Source organism: Mastigoproctus giganteus, chromosome 7, assembly GCF_048544385.1.
Source record: "Mastigoproctus giganteus isolate SK-2022 chromosome 7, ASM4854438v1, whole genome shotgun sequence".
In the NCBI taxonomy this organism is placed as follows: domain Eukaryota; kingdom Metazoa; phylum Arthropoda; class Arachnida; order Uropygi; family Thelyphonidae; genus Mastigoproctus; species Mastigoproctus giganteus.
Window position 1 is genome coordinate 129927640 of NC_143581.1, and position 18307 is coordinate 129945946.

Here is an 18307-nt window from a genome sequence, read left to right on the forward strand (position 1 = left end):
CCTGCATTAGGAGTGTCTCGTTGCAGTGTAGTGTGTAGTGTGTCTGGCAGGACAATTCCTTACACCCCTTTCTTCTCCAGAGGGTTCAGTTACTGCTCCCCCGAGATCATCTTGCATATGTGGCTTTTGCGCAGTGGTTTCTCAAAGAAAGTGTTCAAGACTTAAATTTTCCAGCCTATGTTTTGTCCAGTTCACGGAAAAGGATTATATCACTCAAGAAGGCAATCAGCACAATGCTCACGTGTGGGCTCACGACAACCCACACGTGTGCGCCTCCGTGCGGCACAACAACGCTTTGCAATAAATGTGTGGGCAGGTATGGTCGGTGACTGCTTAGTTGGCCCATACCTGTTACCATCTCGCATGAACTCTGCTAAATATCGGATCTTTCTTGAACAACTTCTACCAGGGTTACTTGACGATGTTCCCTCAAATGTGAGATGCAACATTTGGTTTCAACATGACGGGGCACCTGTCCATTATGGAAGGTGTGTTCGTGACCATTTGAACAGGCGTTTTGGCCGTGGTGGACCCGTTGTCTTGTCCCTGCGTTCACCTGATTTATCGAGCCTTGATTTCTTTCTGTGGGGCCCTCAGTTCTATCGTGGATGAATCGCCTGTGGAGATGGAAATGGATCTCGTGGCAAGACTCGTCTGCACTTCTGCTACTGTCAAAAAACTTCAGGTGTGTTCAACCGTGTCCGCCAATCCATGCTGCGTCAGTGTCACACATGCATCGTGTCTCATGGTGGAACCTTCGAGCATCTGTTGTGACATCATGAAATGCATCCATCTCGTACTCCATTGTTAATATTATGTCAAATAAATGTTTGCCACTAATTACTGACTTGTGTCATTTCTGCTTCTTGTGCCTGTGCTACTACTTTCCCGTGACGTTTCCGGTTATGGGTTCGGTTCCTATGCGATTCACATTCCTTTAGATGTTACCTACCTCCCCTAAACATTTGTACTAATATTTTTGAGACACCCTGCATGTTATAAATAATATCTATGCACACACATTCACAAACTGTAAGTTATTTCTGTTTGGTATATTTGATAATACACTTATTAATTGTTTTATATGCTTTCAGTGTTCTTTTCTGAACATACATGCATTGTATAAAATTTAAAAGAAAATATGTTAAAAATATAACATTTAAATATAAAAACAAACAAATACAATTATTACACCTTAGTCAGTGAGACAGTTGGGTTTGATTGGAAGCACACAGTTTTTTAATACAGGGATTTATTGTGGATAGATTTGCTCTCAACTCTTCTACCGACTTTAGTCTCTCTCTCTCTCTCTCTCTCTCTCGTTTAAAGCGGAAACTGTTTCGCAGTAGGAAGTGGAAAAGGGCAATAAAATTCTAATTGCCTTTCCCAAAATTCTTGGATATTCATTTTTAATTTAGCAGATATTTTAATTTGCTAATATTAGCGCTATTAAAGTGAATTTCCAGCGACTGGTCACTACGGATCTCAAACAATTATTCTTCCTCTTGCAGATTAAGTTCTAACATCTGGAAGGTTTCTTGTTGCAAATGGGTCTCTTACCCACAAATATTTTTTTGGTATAAAGGGATGGAAAGTAATGCTCAATTTTTGTCTTTAATAATTCTGTTGTTTTGCTTGTTACATTAATTAATTTAGTATAATTCATTTTGTCAGTCAAAGGAAACATTTCTAAATTTCTTTTATTTACATATTTTTTCCATATACTCAACTTTTCTTTAAAGGCAAACAACTTGTCAGTAGAAGTTGAGTAAATTTTCCTATGGGCCCTGCATACTAATATTTAATTTAGTAAGCTGTGGGAATAAATCTGCTAGAAAAGCTAATTTACAGCACCAAATTTCATCACTCGAATAATCAAAAAATTTCAATTTCCCCAGTGAAAAAAAAAGCTCATTTCCTCATGCAACTTGTCCATACGCATAAATACATTTGCTTTCGATAACCATCAGACCTCAGTATACATCATTAAAGAAAAATGATGCAGACTGCAGTTCCTCGCAGAATTTTCCGGAAATGCGTATTTTTTGTGGTCTAGTTTTGATATAATTGACCATTTTAACCCTTGATCAAGTGCAAGTTTTAAATCAGGTATGGACTGTCTGCTACTAGAACTTCTCTAGTAGCAAATTCAAATATTATTACAACAGTGTGTTGTAATAATATTTAAATTGTGTCATTTTACTAAGTTTACAAATCCTTTTAGTGCTCCTGTCATCGCGAGAGCATTGTCGGTACAAATGCCAACACACGACTTCCATAATATACCACACTTTTGCAAATAATTATTCATTACTTTGAAAATATCTTGGCTGGTTGTTCTTTCATTGAGTTTGTCACAACAACATAATAATAATAGTAGTGTCATTTTCAATAAACCTGACAAATGTTTTTAATTTGGTTTTCCCACTATAATATCTGTAGAATTATCTACTTGTAATGAAAACAGTCTCCAAAATTATTAATATTTCGAACAACTTGTTCTTCAATATTATCGGACATTTCTTTTATACGTCTGCTAATTGTGCTGTTTGAAAGTGGTACAGTCATTCTTTTTTCAGCTTCTCCCAATATACTTTTCACGATTACCTGACATGCTTGTAAAATCAGACCTTCTACAATCAGGTGAGTTTTCTTTTTTTCCCACCAGTATGGTTACTAAACTGACTTCTTGTACTTTATCAGATAATTTAACCATATTATAAAATACTGTACCTTGTTTTCTAGTAGAGTCCAGCAATTTTTAAAATACTCCACAGTTTTGGATGATAAATTCTTGTGTTTCTCAGAAAAATGACCCTGCAATTTACTTGGCACCCTTTCCCAGGTGGGAAGGAGCAGCAGTGCGTAGCACACGCTTCTTGATTAGACCGGGGTTCGAGCCCGTCACCACCAAATACGGAGGATGCGGAAAGGTCAGGGAATGACCACCCCATGTCCCGGAGCAATATGGCCTTAGTTGCTAATGCTCCTAAAAACCAAATAACTAACTAACTAATTGGCACCATTGATTCGTTCAACAGTTTTAAACCACATGCCACACAAAGGTTGAGCACAATCTTGGGTACCAGCATACAAAAATCCCATCCCCAAATAATCATTATCATATTTATTATAATGTGTTTTTTTTTTTTTTTTTTTTGTTGATGGTTGCTCATTTTTGTTTTTGCCATTTTCTCCAAGCTCGTTATCAATTTGCTTCTTCTGATTTCCTTTCACTAAAATTTTATCCATCGCTAATAATTTCTAAAAAAAATTAAAGTTGCTTCTAGAATGTACTATTACAGTTAATTTAAAATACCTGTTCTATACGAATTAACTGAATATGATGTTTTAGAGATATAAAAGCACAAAAAGTACTTTTAAAACACAAAGGAAATTTCTTATACTGCTTGCAAGTTGCACTTATACAACTGCAGGTGCCTGGGAGAGACTCTCAAGTGATAAGAATGGCCAAATAAAGGTGAACAAATCTACTTTTAGGAATCAAAAGGTGAATAAAGGATTAAAGGTGACCAGATCTAGTACTGGGGATCAAAATGTGACGTCACATTGACTGCTGGAAGGGGCTAGGATCGGTGCAGTGTACATATTTAAATTTTTTATTTAAATTAATTTTTATTATAAAACTTGGATTTATTCTTTTTTTTTTATTTGCATTTTCCGCGGCACACCTGAAGCATACTCGTGGCACGTATGTTGAGAAACACTGGTGTATTCAATAGTAAGAAAAAGGGGGGGGGGGGTGACATGCTGTATGAAGTAATGGAATTTTTGGATATGGTGTACACATGGTAAGAATATACCCAGATCATTGACATAGCATGGCCTTGACAATGCATGCCCCCCCATACTTACTACTTGGATTCCCTCCAGTCACTATCTGACAGAGTAGAGGTAGCAAGATTATGTAAGGAAGTTTGAATCTTGCCATGGTGTTCATCATAACCTCAAGACTTCAATCAATTTGCATGATGGAAGAGATGGGGGATGGGTTGATCAGAACTTGGCTTTGGAGACTAAACATGGGTTGCACCAGTTCAAGCCTCCAATAAGCAAAGTGGTGGTATTACACAGTTGATGTGAGTCATCTACCACCTAGTATTGCCCGTAACACAAAGGGGCAGTGGTGGAATGCTGCCTTGACCTCTGCTTACTTTGGTTCTCACCTAGGTGGTCACGTGCTTGTGGGCATAGAGGCTATACCCAGAATTACTAACAGTCCCACCATCGTGAAGGTGCAAGCAGAGGATTTGGCTGACACAGACCATCCAGACTTCGCCGAAATTGGGTCCACTTGACTTGAGCATCACCCAAATATCAGTTCCATTAGCGTTTTAGACTCCAGGTACGAAGCAAATAATTCTCAATAAGTTTTTAACATAGATGAAGCAGGACTTTTGTGGAAACGAATGCCTAAAAGAAGTTTCATATTGAAAGAAGAAAAAACATGCCAGGTTTCAAAGCGGTGAAGGATCGGTTGAATTTATTGTTGGTTTTAACGCTGCGGGGGATTAAAATTAATACCCCTTTTAGTTTATTTGGAAGAGGGCCAAAGTTCAACTCAAAATCCACACATTTTTCATGATTAAATTCATCAATTAAATTAAATTCATTATTTTAATTGGAATTTTAAATTTACTTTTGATACGCAAGTAGTTACCACATAATTATACATATGCAATGTAGAATATTTTATATGTGCAAATATTTGAATATTACATATTTTGACCAACATTTGTGCATCTTTTCATTACTGTTTATTATTCATTAGGAAATATCCTATGGCACTGACCGCAGCTCATAAATACATATGTTACCTTATGGGAAAGCGGCGCTCGCTTAGCGCGGATTCACTTAGCGCTCTGTTTTTCCGGAACGAATGATCAGCGTTAAGCGGGGGTCACCTGTACATATTGGCACAGTATGGTTTGGGTTGCTGATTCAACTAAATGAAAGGATCACTGTTAAACCAATAACAGTGGTCCTGTTGAGAAGTTTCAATGCCACAAACAGAATAAAATTGGGTTTGAAAGAAAAATCAGCTGGAATAAATTTGAACTAATGCCCTGCTATTTCTCAAAGTGAATCAAATGTCATTAAAACAATTTTCCCTTCAGTATGTAGCTTATCTTTAATTCCGAAAGAAAATATGGAGCCTGAATTTATTTATGAAGTTTATAATGGCTGAAGCTAAACACTACCTGCTACCATATATTTACTAGCATCCAGCCTAAAGGCAAGTGAAATGAAAATAAATTATTTTCTTAACTAATAATGGTACTTTTTTCAGAACATTGTCACCACAATTTAGCCACCCGTCCATACACCAATTTTTTTTTCATGCTCTTAAGTCTTTTTGCTGCTGTTGGCACCATTTATGATTCACTTCTTCACTGAAGCAGAAGATCTGGAAGGATATTGATTTTACTTTATATAAAATCAATGTGCATCCAGATCATATTTCAGTTTCACAAAAACCATAGGCTAAAGACAGAAGCAGCAAGTCCAGGCTATACAGAATTTGCCCGGCTACTTTCCAGTGCAATTGCTCAGTGGTTATCATAGTATTTTTAGCCATTTGTGGCTGTGTATTATTATTTATATGTCAAATTGCTACGTCTTCTATTCTTTTTGTTGGCACATTGTAGGTCAACTCTAAGAATTCATACATTAATTTGTGAGTTGACTGTTTCATCTCTATAGAAGAAATGGCACAACAGCAGTCCCTGTGAGCCAAAGAATGGCATGAGCTGTAATCTTCCTAGTTATTTTTATTTGAATTTTTTTGGCACATATTTCATAGCATAGCTATGTCACTTGTCATCTGGTTCAAAGTATCTTCACCATGTGTCATCCACAGTCATTGCTTGATCTTTGAAGTTACTTCCTTCCACTTTATTATTATGTTAGGCTCTGTAGACACATCCCATTCGCATATGTTTTCCGTTTATCATTACTTGGGTACCTACTTCATTGAGACCTTCCAGGACTGACATCCAGTCTGTTTGATGATTTCTGATTTGCTCTGGTGGCATTTTTGTGATAGGTCAGTGCTTTCTTTTGTGTTCTGTGTGAACTTGTCTTGGGTGAGAGTTATACTCTGGAGTTTTTTTTTTTTTTTTTCCCTTCACCATAATGATATGTCCATTCATGCAGTGACCTGATATACAGTTGTCATTGCACACACTTTACATATGCCAGTGAACTTATGCTAGTGATACTGACTTCCTCTTTGAAACCAAATAATTTAACTTTGTTGCACTACTTGGATGTATCCATCATGTGAATGCTTTATTGTCCAGTAGAAGTACAGGTACCTTTCCCTAAATTTACACCCATTGTGGTACATCTATTTAAACTTTTAAGTTATTTAAACTTTTATATTGTCAAAATGTCAGTGACTACTACTTCATATACTCATAAATGCAAATATTAAGTTCCTAAGGTGTTGTTGACATCCGTTCAGTGATTATAGCTAAGGCTATCTGAAATGCTGATATTTACTTCCTGCTTATTAGTCAAGTGGTTTAAATTCAGCTAAGTCCTGTTATACTACTGTGGCATCAAAGACTGTATGCACAGTAGTGGAGCTGCTAGTAATCTTGGGTATAGGATCAAAAAATACTATGCCTAGTATGCTTCAGCTGTAAAAGGGGATCAGTCAGGTGTCAACCCAAAGTTTAAGTGGGTAAATGACTCATCACCTAGTGCAACATTTTCCAAATTGTGTTCCTGTGAGATGTGAACAAGTGTTTTTGTGAAAAATTATAATTAAAAATTAAAATAAATTACATGTTTGTAGCATACACCAATTTTGTATCATCATAATTTTTAGCATTATTTTTATTTTTTCAGTTATTAATATACTGGCATAGACCGCATCAAATAGACAGCAGAACACTTTATTATATGCCGACCGGGCTAGCCGGGTGGATAAAGTGCCTGCCCGGCAACCCAAAGGTCGCAGGTTCGAATCCCGCCTCGGGCTTGGATCAAAGTACTGCAAAAACCTTGGAAGGTGCATTATGGCCACAGAAGCTGATGCGCCAACAACTACCAAAAAAAGAACACTTTATTTTGGCAGGCTTTTGCATAGAGAAGTATGCGTAGAGGTAATGACATCTACAAAAAAATAGCAATGTAGTGATCTAATATGTCATTCGTATGCAATTTAGCCTGGAGTAAACAGGTTGAAGGAGAGAGGGAAGCAAACTGATATCATAAATACTCACTTTCTTGTATAAATTTTTTTTATAATTATCGGTATTTCAAAATATTATTAAAATAAATTACCATGGATTTGTGGTTGAAAAAAGAAACTTTAAAATGAGAAGCAAGTACTTCTAGTATTGCAACTGTGGTTGATGAAAACAAACACAATATCGCCTCACTTCAAAGTGAGGATGAACAATCGCAGCCTTTTGTTCCCCAAAAATCCGAAGTGAAAAAACAGGAACCAACTAATAAAAGGCCAAAATGAAAGTATCGTGACAGTTATTTGAATTTCGGCTTTACATGTATTGGAAATAAAGATGCACGGTGCGTCGTATATAATAAAATATTAGCAAACAGTTCTTTGACACTGACCTAATGGAATACTAGCAGTTTGTTTAATGGAGGTTTGTAAATTGAAGTAGTGCAATTTAGCCCTAGAGCAAAACATGGGCATCTCCCCAGCTGTTATGTCTTTTCAGAGGTATCATGGCATGCATCCTAATGGTACTTTTTTCCAACAATGTACAAGAATCACCAGGATGTAATGGAGTGAAGTACAGATGGATAGAAATTGCAGCCAATAGTTTTTTCATGAAGCCAAAATGCTTGATTGCCATTTGGACAAGAAGAAAGTTTCCTGCCCTCTGCCATTTCAAAATTGTTTCTATTTATTGATTTGCTTTCAACTGTTACAGTGGCTAGTATAAGTAGAAAATACTGAGATTTGGATATAGGCAAAGTGCAATTGCTTCCTGGTTGTCTTGAAGAGCAAATATTCATTGCATTTTGAGGATAAATGAGAATTTTGCAGATGAAGGAATTGATACAGTTAAGCCATGTTTTCCCAAAAGGGTGAAACCTAAGGTCAAAAAATCTAAAATAGTAGTTCCAAGGAAACAGTCAAAGACCCTCCAAAACTAAATGGTGAAAATGTAATCCAGTGGAACTGCACAGGATTCTGCATTAACTTAAATAACACACGATCTTAATTCACATCATACTCTTTATGTTTTGATTATGGGGAACTTATCCCAGATCTGAAGGCTCACTTTTGGTAAGGAATTATAATACATACTGTAAAGACAGAGTAATAGACAGCATGACCTGTGTTGGTTGTAATACTGGTAAATTTTAATATTTATTCTCAGAAGATACTCCAGTTAAATGACTCTTGAAGCAGTTGCAGTATTCACAGTTGCTGTACCCTTGAAACAGTCATATCAGTTTATATTCCACCAAGTCAAGAATTAATACAACAAGATTAGATCTATAATCCAAATCCCCCCCCCCCCAATACTGAGACACTTCACCGAAGCTATAGACTAGAGGATGACAAATTGAAAAATGAATAATCAGTGACCTAACTGCTTGTGTGTACACCATGCATCACAAAACAGCACAGCAGTTGAACTTTCTATATGCTCTCTCATTTCCAGTATTCATTTGTTAGTACAAACTGATTTCAGTAGTGATCACTATCTGATAACAATGGCATTGTCAGTCATGCAGAAATCCTGGCTTGAAAATAAATCAATCTGATTTTGAAATGTTATAATATGCTTGCAAAACTAAATGCAGAGATTACAAGCAGAAACCACTAGATGCTGCAATACAATATGTAATGAACTAATTCAAGCTGCAGAGCAGACTATATAAAAAACATTACATTTTCCAATTTACCAAAGATCATGGTGGAATGAAGAATGTTTACAGCCAAAATGAAAGACTAAACCTGCAACATTTTTCAAAAGTATCTGACTGCAGAAAATGTTGGTCAAGAAATTATAAACAATAGGTAGAAGAGCTAGCAGAAAGGCATCTTGGATAAATTTGCTTACACATTAACCAGGTCTATATTATCTCAATCTGTCTGGAATAAAAATTGGTAAAATGAATGACAGATACCAGATTAATCCAACTATAAGCCTAATCAAGACAAAATCACAAGACAAGGAACATAAGTCATAGCCAATAAACTGGGCAAAACCTTTGCCGCCCCGGGTGCCAAGCGAATTTGAGGTCAAGCGATTTTTCTGCAATCTATAGAGTGCTCATCAAAAGCGATTAAAGTTATTTCTAAGTCGTATGTTCCTCTTAGCTGTTGTTTTGGTTTTTAGGAGCATTAGCAACTAAGGCCATATTGCTCCCGGATATGCGGTGGTCATTCCCCGATCTTTCCGCATCTTCCATATTTGGGGTGACGGTCTCAAACCCCGGTCTAATCAAGAAGCATGTGATACGCACTACTGCTCCTTCCCACCTGGCTACGGAGGTGCCCCGTTCCTCTTAGCAGTCTTATTTTTAAAACCGTTCTACACTCAAAAGCCACAAGTTAGAACACAAAGGAGACTCGCCTTTCTTTCTTTATCCTTATATTTCTATTTCCACTAACTGAATAACACTTCAACCGCTTGGCCTACCTGTGGCGTGGCCGGAAATCTTGGCAGATGTTCTCCTGCCATGGGTGAAAAGGAGCAAACGTGACAAATACAAACCATGTAGACATGGAAAATGAAAATCCGAAAAGACAGAAGACTGATCGGATGGAGCAACCCAACCCATCTTTCTTAATCTTCCACTCTCTAAGTAATCAACCTATGAGTAAATTGTCTCCCTTTATGATACAGAAACATCTGGAGGGTATTGCAGGATCTCCCAAGAAGGTGAAGGGACTGCAATCAGGAGACTTACTAATAGAAACCAAGAACCAAAGACATTATGAAAAGTTCTTACAATTAACAAGCTTTGATGGCATTGCTATTAAAATATCTCCTCATGCAACCCTAAATTCATTTAAGGGTGTCACATCGAGTTGGGATTTATTAAATGTCCGCAAGGAAGAAATTTACCTAAGAACTGCAGGGACAAAATGTAATTTAAGCAAAAAGAATAATGATTAAAAAAGATAATCAACCGACACCTACCAGAAATATTATTCTTACCTTCAAATATGCCCAATTTACCCTCCGCTGTAAAAGCAGGTTATTTATTTTGCTGCACTTGCCCCTACATTCCCAACTCTTAAAGATGCTATAAATGCCAAAAGTATGGCCATTCTCAAACTGTGTAGAGGGATTCCCGTTTGTCCCAACTGTGGATCCTCAGACCACATGGTGATTGTACATCTACAAAAATGACCTGTCCAAATTGCAAGGGTGACCATCCTGCATATTCCAAGACGTGTGAAAAATGGAAAGCCAAGAAAAAAAATAGTAAAATACAAGATTGAGAACAAAGTCAGCTATCAGGAAGCCGGAAAACTAGTTGCACCAACTTTAAACCAAAATATTACCTATGTAAATGCTGTAAAAAATATCAGACAGTCTCTGTTCAAACTGATGTCACAGTCCCAACTACTAAATCAATTTCTGATTGGGCTAGAAATTTCCTCGCTGAGCGACAACCAAGTGTACGCAAGCAACAATCCAAGACTTCAGACCATGCAAATAATACTCCTTTAACAATTCCAGAAGCACCGCCTCCTCCAGTGATTGCTGCCACATCTCGTATTACAAACTCAAATGCTATGAAATATATTTAGGACACAACCATGGACAGATGGTACACCTATACAGAAAGATCCAATTTTAGAAATCCATGCCGAAGAAGAAGAAATGGACACTGGTTGGCCAGTTTTCCAAAAAAAAGAAACAAATTGGAACGTCATAAACCAGTCACCTTCAAAAAGCAGTCAGAATCAGCTCCATCAACTAAAAACAAATAATGCCTTGTATTTTACAATGAAACTGCAGAGGCTTTCGTTGCAACATAGACGATATCCAAGATCTAATTAGCCAGTATTCTCCAGTTGCCCTTTGTCTTCAGGAAATGTACGTAACCTCGCAAATTTCTCCTTCGATAAAGGACTATTGCCTTTATCAAAGAGATCGAAATACAGCTAATGCCACCCACGGTGGTGTACCAATCCTTGTAAATTCAAAGATCCCAACTAAACATCCCACTTCAAACAGAAATAGAAGCTGTTGCTTTTCGTATAACTCCTCGTATTGCAATAACACTTGTCGCCATCTACCTACCACCAAACCATACTTACTCTTGAGATCTTGAAGACCTCTTCATACAGTTACCTCCGCCTATCTGTATATTAGGGGACTTTAATGGGCACCATCCCTTATGGGGCACTACTAAATTAAATAGATGGGGTCAACTCATTGAAAGCTTTCAGAGGCACTAAATCCCACCATACTCAACACTGGTGCACCCATACACACGTACAGCTCCCAACTGGACAAATCTCAGCAATAGATCTCTAAATTTGTCCTCCAGTACTGGTCCCGACCATAGAGTGGCATGTAAAGTACGCAACTTTTTGATAGCATTGACTCCAACTCAACCCTGCAGAAAATGGAAATTTGTCTGTGCAAATTGGGCAAAATTTCGGTCATCAATCTCCCTAGATGAGGAAAAATTCCACCTCCAGCCTATTGATAATTAGACAAATTACATCACGTCGCATCTTCTAAATGTGGCTAAAGACACAATACCACTATCAAATCCCCCATGCCCAAAGCATTATAATTACTGTGGAATGAGGATTGCACCAAAGCAAAGAAAGCCAAAAATAAAGCCTGGAATTTATTTCGGTAATGTCCAACCACACACAATCTCATTAATTTTAAGAAATTAAAGGCAAAAAGCACATTTTATACAAAGGCAAGCCAAGAAAGAATCATGGACCCATTTTGCATCAAGCATTAACAAAAACAGACACCAGTAAAGTATGGAAAAAAATTAGACAGCTTTCTGGTAAGTTTCCTACTGTACCTTCTCCAATCCCGTCCTGTAATTGGCAAGATCTATTTAGTTCTTTAGATTTCCCAAATATCTTTGGGCAACACATTTGCTGAAATTTCAGGGGCAGCAGCTTATACTACATCTTTCCAGAGAATTAAAAACACTGCAGAACAGCAATCTATTAACTTCCAAACTGCCCTCCTTCTGCCATATAACAAACATCTATAATATTCAGAACTCTTTCAAGCCATTGGAACATCCCACAATGGTGCTACCGGACCAGATGGAATCTATTACGTCATGCCACAACATCTCGATGACAAAGCTTTGCTTCTCCTTCTGGTCTTTTACAACCGTATTTTTCTAGGAAATGTTTATCCAGCTTCTTGGCATCATTCTACTGTTTTGGTGTTCCTAAAACCTGGAAAAGATTCAACCAATCTCCATAGCTATAGGCCATATCCCTCTCAAGCTGCCTCAGCAAAATCCTAGAAAAATTTGTCCACTGTAGACTTGTCTGGATTATTGAGTCAGAACGGTTAATGAACAATAGTCAGTATGGCTTTTATCAAAACAGGTCATGCTTGTACCTTATGGTTAAGGCTGAATTTGCCATTCGTAATGCCTTTATTAAGCATGAACATCTAGTACTGGTTTCCATAGATATAGAGAAGGCTTTCGATACCACCTGGCGGCATGGCATACTAAGAGATCCGTAATCTCTTGGTCTGCGGGGCAACCTTCCTATATTTGTAAAGAATTTTCTACACACTAGATCGTTTCAAGTTCGATACCAACATGCCTTCTCTACAACTTTCATTCAGGAAGGTGTTGCACAGGGATCAGTACTGAGTGCCACTCTTTTTGCTCTTAGAATAGATTCTATCACTAAACTTACAGATACCATAGAAACTTACCATTATGCAGATGACCTTTCCATCTCCTTTCATTCCCAAAATATGAGATCTATTAAACGACAGCTTCAGATATCACTAAATAAAATACAGCAATGGGCCAGCCTTAATGGCTATAGGCTTTTGCAGCAGAAAACAGTTGCTATCCATTTTTGTAGACAACGCAAATTTCATCTGGATCCTGAACTTCACATTTCTGATATCTCCATACCAGTCACTAGTAACATTAGATTTATAAGATTAATCATGGACAACAAGCTAAATATCTTAGGGCACATTAAAAAAAGTATGTAATGCCTGCCTAAAAAAGATAAACATACTCAGAGCTTTATCTGCTCAAAAGTGGGGTGCAGATCGTACCTCCCTTCAATTGTACAGGGAATTAATCAGATCCCATCTTGATTATGGAGCTCCCATTTAAGACTGCCAGAAAGAGTGCATTACACCGGCTTGATCCAGTTCAACACGGTGCACTGAGGATTGCACTTGGCGCATTCAGAACAATGCCAGCACGTAGCCTTTACATTGATGCTCACTAGCCGCCACTATCTTTATGTAGGAAATAGTTATTGCTGAAGTATTCTGTCAAGATACAAAGTAGTCTTGTATCCCATTCAGTCATACCTTTCAATCCACCATTAGAAAATTTGTACAGAAATCAACCTAGCATAGTAAAACCAACTGGTCATCACCTTCTTGAACTACTGCAGGTTTGGAATGTTTCCATTCATTCCGTACAACAGAGAGCAACTTGTACACAACTACCATGGGTTTCACCTCCTATACCGACCTGTGACACTTACTTCTGTCAGTGAGGAAAGAATATTTTGCAAGCATCAAATATCAGACAAGTTCATGCAGTTCACACTCAAAGATATATTGATTTTTTACATATATACACAGATGGCTCTAAATCCAATTCAAAAGTTGGAGCAACTGCAGTGTTTCTGAGTACAATTGTATCAACAGCCCTTCCATCTGAATTCAGTATGTTTTCAGCTGAATTAAATGCAATTAAACTAGCTTTACAAAATCTCTTCTGACCAGTCTTTAAAATCAGTAATTTTCACTGATTCCCTCAGCTCAGTCAAGGCATTGTGTAATTCCTCAGATAAATTTCACCCTGTTCTAAATGAAATTAGAAAATTATTACTGAAGATTGAAGAATGCCACCAACCAGTCACTTTCTGTTGGATACCAGCACATTCTGGTATTTTAGGCAATGAACTGGCTGATAAAGCTGAAAAAAATCTAACCAGCTCAGATTTAACCAATATCCCTGTTCCAGCCTCAGACTATGCACTAATGATTCATGCTGCATGCTTATCAGAATGGACAGAACGATGGCATTCCCAAGCTAATAATAAACTCTTTCAGATTAAACAGGTTCCGAAAATCTGGCTCTCCAGTGTCTGGTCTTGATGACCAGACACTGGAGAGCCCAAAAATTTGGCCACTCTCAGAGTTGAGGGGGTGCAGTGTGCCCAAACTGTGGGTCGAAATCCTACCCATAAACGGAATGTGATGCTGAAACACAACATTGTTCAAACTGTCGAGGCCAGCACTCTGCTTATTCAAGGTTCTATGAACTATGGAAAACAGGGGAAAAGATACAAAAATGCAAAGTAGAGCTGAAAGTGACTTACCGGGAGGCAAAGAAGCAAATTATGCTTATTACACCAAAACATACCTATGCAGCAGCAGAGAAATACCAGTCAGCAGCCACTCAAACTGACATGTCAGTTCCACCAACGTTGTCTGTTGCAGATTTGGCCCGAGAAATATTCTCAACCTCGCAGAAATCTACTAAGGAACAGCATGCAATAGATCATGCCAACAACACTCCAATTACACTACCGCCAACTGCATTGCAGTCTTCGTCAGAAACCATGAAATTTTAAATTTAACAAATATGGATTCAGATGAAAACATCAACCTGGATGAGCCAATCTTAGATCTGTATGCAGAAGACCACATGGACACTGGATAACCTGTCTTCTTGGAAAAAAAATTGGAGGGACAAAAACAGCTGGATCTAAAAAGCAAACTGAATCAAACCCAACTGCTAAAAACAAATGGATTACATCATAAAGTGGAAATTTAGTGGAACTACATAGAGGCCTATGTAGCAATATCAATGATATCTATGACCTAATCAAGCAGTATAGTCCTGTAAGCATATGCTCACAAGAAAGTTATGTTATGTTATTTTGGTTTTTAGGAGCATTAGCAACTAAGGCCATATTGCTCCGGGATATGCGGTGGTCATTCCCTGAATGACCTTTCCGTATTTGGTGGTGACGGGCTCGAACCCCGGTCTAATCAAGAAGCGTATGCTACGCACTGCTGCTCCTTCCCACCTGGCTACGGAGGCGCCGCACAAGAAAGTAATCTTCCTCTACAAGTAATACCAATAATCAAGAACTATTCTGTATATCAACATAATTGAAATAACGATAATACTGTGCATGGAGGTATAGCCATTCTTGTAAACTCAATCTCTAATAAACACATTCCACTGCAGACCTTAGAAGCAGTAGCAATATGTCTCCCCTTAGGAATCATTAACAATAGTTTCAATCTGAATATCACAAAACAAAGATTATACTTGTAATGACCTAGAAGTTATTCTAGGTCATTACAAGTATAATTTACAGATTCCACCTCCCTTTTAGGGGATTTTAATACATGCCATCCACTCTGGGGCTCCCCACATACAGGCAGATGGGGAAAACTTCTGGAATCACTGCTTGACAAACATAATCTAACACCATTGTTGATCACTTTCAGACCATCTGTTGAGATCTGAGAGAGAATACTGCTACTGATATTTACATTCATTTCTCAACTATAACAACAGCTATAGACTTAATCTGCTCTCCAACATTGTATCCACTCATTCGCTGGACAATCCGCTAAACAGTGACCATTATCCGATAAACTATTATTTGCCTCAGGCAAATAATACCCACTTAAAATGAAAATTTTCCAAGGCTGATCGGAAGTTATTTGCTTCAAATATATCATTAGATGATGAAATCATCAAATACTCAACAATGATGCCACACAATACATCAAAGTGCAGATTCTAAATGCTGCAACGGAAGCCATACCCAAAATTTGTACTGGTTCTTTTAAACATGCTAATTGATGGTGGAGTGATAAGTGCTAGCTTGCCAAAAAAGAGACAAATCAGGCATGAAACCTGTCTTGTAAACACCCAATAGCTGAGAATCTTATAAATTTGAAAAAAACCTTAAAGCATCTTTTGTAAAGAAAAAGGTTAAAAAAATTCTTGGATTCGGTTTTCCTCTACTATAACAAAGAATATCAACAGCAGATTAATCTGGAATAAGATAAAAAAAAAAAAAAAAAAACGAATGGTAGATTTCTGCCATCATCCTCTCCAATACTGAGATGGACTGGGCAAGACTTATCAACTCCAGTTGAAATAGCTAATGCTCTGGCAGAAAATTTTGCACAAATCTTAGATATATCTGCATACAAACCATCTTTTCAGCAACATAAAACAAGTGCTGAGCAATCCAAATTAAATTTCAGCGCAAGACTATCACTTTGATATAATCAATCCTTTACAATTTTGGTGCAACAGGATGCTCTATACATCAACAAATGGGGCATCAGGTCCTGATGGAATTTACTACCTTGTGTTGCAATGCCAAAACATAAAGGCATTAAATTCTCTATTCCTTTTTCTGAATTGGATCTTCTCCAAAAGCTGCTATCCTTGTTCATGATGTTATTCAGCAGTTCTCGCTTTTCCAAAACCTGGAAAAGATCAGACAAATCCATGCAACTATAGACTGATAGCTCATTTCACGCTAATATTTCATTATACCTTGTTTTGATGACTGCTGCGCATCATTATGGCATTGATTGGATAAGATTGCGAGAGTATTGGGAAATGTCATGGTACCAAACATGGATTAATGTCTCCTGCAGTTCTCTGAGTGTTTTGGTTTCTTTTGCATTACTAAAATATCCATTTTTGTCCCGACAATTTTTAATTGGATTGAAGTCTGGACTGTTTCCAGGCCATGTTATTGTGCAAACTGATTTATCCTTCAATGATTTTTGAACCTGTGGACAGTAAAGACAGTGAAATAAATTACATTTACTATCATGACATTTCATAAATTTAGTATGACATTTCATAAATTTAAAATGTTTGCTAATTTTATGTATTGTTTATTTTACTGGAAGGCTGTTCATTTGTAAATTGTTTAAAGCTAATGTTTTATTTACTAACTGTGCTCATGTTTTGCACATTTTAGTTTCAACTAGCAATGTTTTTTTTTTGTTTTTTTTTTTAATTGTGCAGTTGAGTAATCCTGGTATCAGTACTGTAATTTTGATGTAAAATTATAGTGTTTTAAAAGTAAAGTAGAACTTATTTATATATTTTTTGGACAGATTCTGGCACTCCAGATAATGGAACTTCTGTGTGGACACCTCCCGTGAACAAACCACGTACTATTGGCACATGGTCACCAGTGTCTACACCCAAAAAGGATATTCAGCCTACAGGGTGGGAGGAACCATCGCCTCCTACAGCACGCCGTCCAGTACCAAATTATGATGATGGTACAGCTGTATGGGGAAATCCTATGAGGCAGGGAAAAGTATCTCACTGGAAGGATATGCCTGCTGCTAAACCAATAATTAATAGTAGTGTAAGTGGTGGAAATCCTCCTGTGGGTGTAGTAATGCCATCTGTGTCTGTAGGAAGTGGAGCCTCAGGAATGCCCCCTACTGGCCCAGGGATGATAAGATTGCCATCTGGAGCTACATCTAATAATAAACCAGACATGGGAACAACAATGTGGGGGAAGCCACCTCCTTTAAATAGAGGTACAAGTTGGACAGATATGCCACCTCATCGTGATTCTCCAGGATTAGGTAGTTGGGAAGATCCACACACTCCTACTCAGATTAAGAGTGTACCTGGCACTCCCAATACACCTGGAAGTGCCTTTAGTGGAGTTTGGGGAGAACCAACTAGTCCTATGTCTGCTTATTGGGGTGCCAAACCAAAGGGACCAAGTTCCAGCTGGGGAGATGGTCAAATTGATACAAGCACATGGGGAGGACCTACTAAGCAGGTAAGTGAAATATTCTATTTTATTTTATGTATACATCCAGACTTAATTTTCATTAAATTCTTGAAAATTAAAGATAGAAAAGCCACATGTCAGTTTATCTTAATTAGGCTCCTGATATGAAAATAAGGAATGTTGGTGGCTTATTAATTTATTCTGTATCTATAGTTGAATATAGAAATAGAGTAAAAAATAAATATAAAAAGAAAATGGTTTGTAGTAATAATAAATAATATGAACAGAAAACTACTTAAGTTCCTGACTGAACCCTCAATGCTGTGT

At 37.5% G+C, this 18307-nt stretch overlaps 1 protein-coding gene across 4 annotated transcripts in view; it reads left to right on the forward strand.

Annotated features, from left to right (window-relative positions):
• The window catches only part of LOC150083194 (protein Gawky-like), a 295134-nt gene that overhangs the window by 142139 nt on the left and 134688 nt on the right, over positions 1–18307 (forward strand). For all 4 annotated transcript variants that reach the window (XM_090377898.1, XM_090377901.1, XM_090377900.1 and 1 more), the window contains exon 6: positions 17340–18028. In XM_090377898.1, coding sequence (XP_090234024.1) covers positions 17340–18028 — 689 coding nt within the window. The remainder of the gene's footprint in view (positions 1–17339; positions 18029–18307) is intronic.